General features: G+C 37.2%; 1 protein-coding gene across 2 annotated transcripts in view; it reads right to left on the bottom strand.

The window, feature by feature from the left end:
- LOC113822001 (monocarboxylate transporter 12-B) overlaps positions 1 to 5,000 on the bottom strand; it is a 19,479-nt gene that overhangs the window by 8,371 nt on the left and 6,108 nt on the right. For both annotated transcript variants that reach the window (XM_027374511.2, XM_070136982.1), the window contains exon 4: positions 150 to 773. In XM_027374511.2, the coding sequence (XP_027230312.2) occupies positions 150 to 773 (624 nt within the window). The remainder of the gene's footprint in view (positions 1 to 149; positions 774 to 5,000) is intronic.

Below are 5,000 nucleotides of genomic sequence, written 5' to 3'. Positions count from 1 at the left end.
GTCAGTTTTTTATGGTTCAGTAACATACCTTCGAGTTTGAACTCATATCAAGGTAATTTTTTTGTAATCGATATAACCTGAAACAATATGTTGATATTTTGCATGGATATAAGAACGCCCAACGCAGCCAAGTTGGAGGATTTACTTACTAATGACAGAGACGAACGCTAAGGCTGTGCCGGCCATGTAACACCCGCGCTTGCTGAACCTGGGCCAGTCCGTCAGCGAGGACACCAGGAGCCGCATGACCAGGTTGCACAGCCCGAACACAGACATGCACCACGAGGACTCCTCCAGGCTGTGTCCGGCGGCCTGCAGGGCAAAGGGCGCCATCATCAGGAAGTTGAGGAACCCCGTGGTGTTGAGGGAGGAGCCCAGGGCGATGACGAGCACCCTAGGAGACCTGAGCAACTTGAGGTTCTGGAAGACGTGGCAGAAAAAGCGCGCCGCCGCCTTGAGCGCTCCCTTCTCCTCCTCGGGAACGAGTCCGCGCTCCGCCTCGCTCTTCTTCCTGCCTCGTCTCCTCTTCGTGTGCCACTCCACGGAGTGGAACACCGAGGCGCCGACGCAGCAGTTGAGCACGATGGCCGACAGGATGAGGGTGCTCCCGCAGAACCCGTAGAGGCCCTGCAAGTAGCTGATGAGCAGTGGGCCGGCCATCTGCCCCGTGCTGATGCCCAGGTTCATGAGCGCGTTCGCGATGCCCCGTTTCCTCCTGAAGTAGTGCGGGATGATGGTGAACAGGAGACCCACCTCCAGGCCGCTGCCGATTCCTGCGGAGAAAAGGACGCAATGCTGTGAAACCAGTCTGGGGTACGAGCCTAGTTAAGTCAAGCATTATGATTTCAGTTCGCATATTTTCTTAAGAGGAACCTGTAAATTATTTTGCGATCCAAAGTCTGGTAAATCGAGTTTTACAGCGGCGGGAATGTGACCCAAGAAGCAAAACTGAATTCTCCGTTATGTAGTAAAGTATTTTGAAAGTCATTGTCTGACCACTTTCCTGCCCACGCTGACTCTCCTCGCCGAACAAGTAGGCCTATCTACCCATTTCTGTATTTGAGATTTTCACTCAGTTTTCTTTATTACACATTTTCATTTGCTAAGATTTAATGCCATCATCTCTTGTCTGGTGACAGCCTGCACTAATGAATTTTAAAAATGTTCCGTTTTCTATAATAGATTTTGATAATTGAATCAGTTATGAATTTCATTGTTATCGCTAATTAATACATAACTAATAATTAGTTATTTAATGGCCTCTGTTGCAGCTGCAGTCATGGCCTTCCATTTTCATTCACAAAATCACAAATGCTTGGAAGGTTATATGGTTTAATATAACCGATTATTATTTTTATCATCATTATCATTATTATAATGACTGTTATATTATTATTATTATCATATCTGTTATATTATAATTATTATTATTATCACTGTTATTATTATCATTCTTATCATAATAATCGGTATTATTATCGTCATCATCATTGTCATTATCATTATTATTATTATTGTTATTGTTATTATTATCATTATCATTATCATCATGATCACTAATATTCTTATGATCATTATCATTATTATTATATTCAATTTATTATCATTATTATTACTATTGTTGTTATTATTATCATTATTATTATTATCATTATTATTATTATCATCATCATCATCATCATCATCATCATCATCATCATCATCATCATCATCATCATCATCATCATCATCATCATCATCATCATCATCATTGTTATTATTATTATTATTATTATTATTATTATTATTATTATTATCATTATTATTATTATTGTTATTATTATTAACATCATTATTATTATCATTAATACTATTATCATTATTATTACTATTTTTATTATCATCATCATTATCATTATTATTATTATTATTATTTCCATCACTGTTATTCCATAGATTAATCAGAACAATAGGAATAATGATCATAAAGGTTTTGTCTTAATTAATCTTATTGCTACTAATACAATTATTGTGAATATCATTGCCATTATCATTACATCACCATAAACGGCAGCAATTATAAATTATATTAAAGCAAGTGTATGCAAAATCCTTAACTATTTCCTTACCAAACGATTAAAAAGTCACAAAATCACAAAAAGGATTTATGAATTTTCACATCCGTTACAAAATATTTAAAGGAAAGTCATGGAAAAGAAAATATTGACTGAAACTGTGCCTGAAATAACAACAGGAGTCACTCCATCACAGGGAACTTTTTCGCTTCTCTAAAATCCTTCCGTAAATGTAAAAAGGTATGAATGAGAACGAATATCTTCACAATACAAGAGGTGTATTTAACCGGTTTCGATCATATCTTCGTCAGAAATACATGTATTTCTGACGAAGATATAATCGAAACAGGTAGAAATACATGGATTTCTGACGAAGATATAATCGAAACCGGTCAAATACATCTCTTGTATTGTGAAGATATTCGTTCTCATTCATACCTTTCTACATTTGTCAACAGGAATACGGTTCATCCTTCCGTAACTCAGCACAAGAGAATTTACTTTATTCCTGATTAATCCTTCAGTGGCGAGTAAAGTAGTGGGAGTCGTTTGCGAAAGAGAAAGATAAATAGATGGAGATAGAGAGCAAGAGAGAGAGACAAAGACAAGAGACAGAGAGAGAAGCGAGACAGACAGGCAGACAGAGCAAGAGAGACATGCAGGAAAGAGCGGAAAGAAAGAGAAAGAGAGACAGAAACAGAGCGAGAAAAACACACACAGACACGCACACAGTAACAACGCACGGACAAAATCAGACACAGAGAGTCCAAAGATACAAAAAAAAAAACGGTACACAGACGGTACTACTCCATAGTTCCCGCCGCGTCGACCACAGGGACTCAGTAAACCGAAACCAAACAGGAAATATTTCTTTTTCTTTTCCTATTGTGGCAGGCAGGTTCTGATCAAATTACATCGAATTAAAATCATATCTCGTCATTTTCTGTTCGCCTTGTTTCTGTTTCAGCTTTCTTAAAAGGGTGTACGTTTATGTTTATATATATATATATATATATATATATATATATATATATATATATATATATATATATATATATATATATATATATAAATAGATATGTGTGTGGGCGTGCGTGCGTGTATGTGTGTGTGTGTGTGCGTGCGTGCGTGTGTGTGTGTGTGTGTGTGTGTGTGTGTGTGTGTGTGTGTGTGTGTGTGTGTGTGTGTGTGTGTGTGTGTGTGTGTGCGTGCGTGCGTGCGTGCGTGCGTGCGTGCGTGCGTGCGTGCGTGCGTGCGTGTGTGCGTGCGTGCGTGCGTGTGTGTGTGAGATCATATAAATATGCAGACAGACTCGTAGAAGCTTGAGGAACAGATCAGATCAGTGTCGCTACCAAGCAAACATTTCTGTATCACTCATATCTCCAACGTTATCTCCACTAACTGACCGCGTATCTCAGTCCTGGAACCGACAACCTAGACGTAAAGTAGATTTTCTGGTCGATCTAACTTTTCCTAAGATATATTTCTATAATTCCACACAGAAAATAACCAACAGGCGCGGCGAGCTACTAAAATTATTAAAAAAAAAAGTACTGGCCTTTACTTGGGATCAATATCTTTCATCTAAATTTCACTATAATTAAAGCTGGAAACTGATATATTCTTAATTTGTTATTTCGAATTACTTTTATCTCATTCTTCATTCGGTTTTATGCTCAGCTATCCTTATTTTTCCATTATAATTACCCTTATTAATATCATCATTGCTATTCAGTGCGATCACTGTTTTTATCATTAGCATTATCATTGTTTTCTCTAATTATCATTATTATTATTGTTAACATCATTATCATTATTATTTACATCATTATCATTATTGCTAACATCATTATCATTATTGTTAACATCATTATCATAATTGTTAACATCATTATTGTTATTAGTGTTGTTGTTATTATTATTATCATTATTATCATTATTATTATTATTATTATCAATATTGCAATCATTACTATCATTATTATTATCATTATCAATATTACAATCATTGTTATTACTAATAACACTATTATAACTACTATCATTTTTATTATAATAATTATCATGATCAATAATTATCGTTATCATTATTATTGTTATTATTATTATTATTATTATTATTATCATTATTACCATTATCATTATCATTATCATTATCAAAATCATAATCATTATCGTCATTATCATTATAATTGTTGCTGTTATCTTTATTATTATTATCACTGTCAATATCATAATCATTATCTCACGTGACAAACTGGCTTATCTGATCGCGGCTTTCGAAATGTTTCTAAAGACTGCAATATTTGGCTGACACCGCTATATTTGGCTGACACCGCTATATTTGGCTGACACCGCTATATTTGGCTGACACCGCTATATTTGGCTGACACCGCTATATTTGGCTGACACCGCTATATTTGGCTGACACCGCTATATTTGGCTGACACCGCTATATTTGGCTGACACCGCTATATTTGGCTGACACCGCTATATTTGGCTGACACCGCTATATTTGGCTGACACCGCTATATTTGGCTGACACCGCTATATTTGGCTGACACCGCTATATTTGGCTGACACCGCTATATTTGGCTGACACCGCTATATTTGGCTGACACCGCTATATTTGGCTGACACCGCTATATTTGGCTGACACCGCTATATTTGGCTGACACCGCTATATTTGGCTGACACCGCTATATTTGGCTGACACCGCTATATTTGGCTGACACCGCTATATTTGGCTGACACCGCTATATTTGGCTGACACCGCTATATTTGGCTGACACCGCTATATTTGGCTGACACCGCTATATTTGGCTGACACCGCTATATTTGGCTGACACCGCTATATTTGGCTGACACCGCTATATTTGGCTGACACCGCTATCCTAATACAGAGTGTCAGCAAGGACGCCGTTGGCAGATGGGAGAGAGTGAAGA

Source organism: Penaeus vannamei, chromosome 22, assembly GCF_042767895.1.
Source record: "Penaeus vannamei isolate JL-2024 chromosome 22, ASM4276789v1, whole genome shotgun sequence".
NCBI classification, from domain to species: Eukaryota; Metazoa; Arthropoda; class Malacostraca; order Decapoda; family Penaeidae; genus Penaeus; species Penaeus vannamei.
This window is presented reverse-complemented; position numbering and strand designations above follow the sequence as displayed.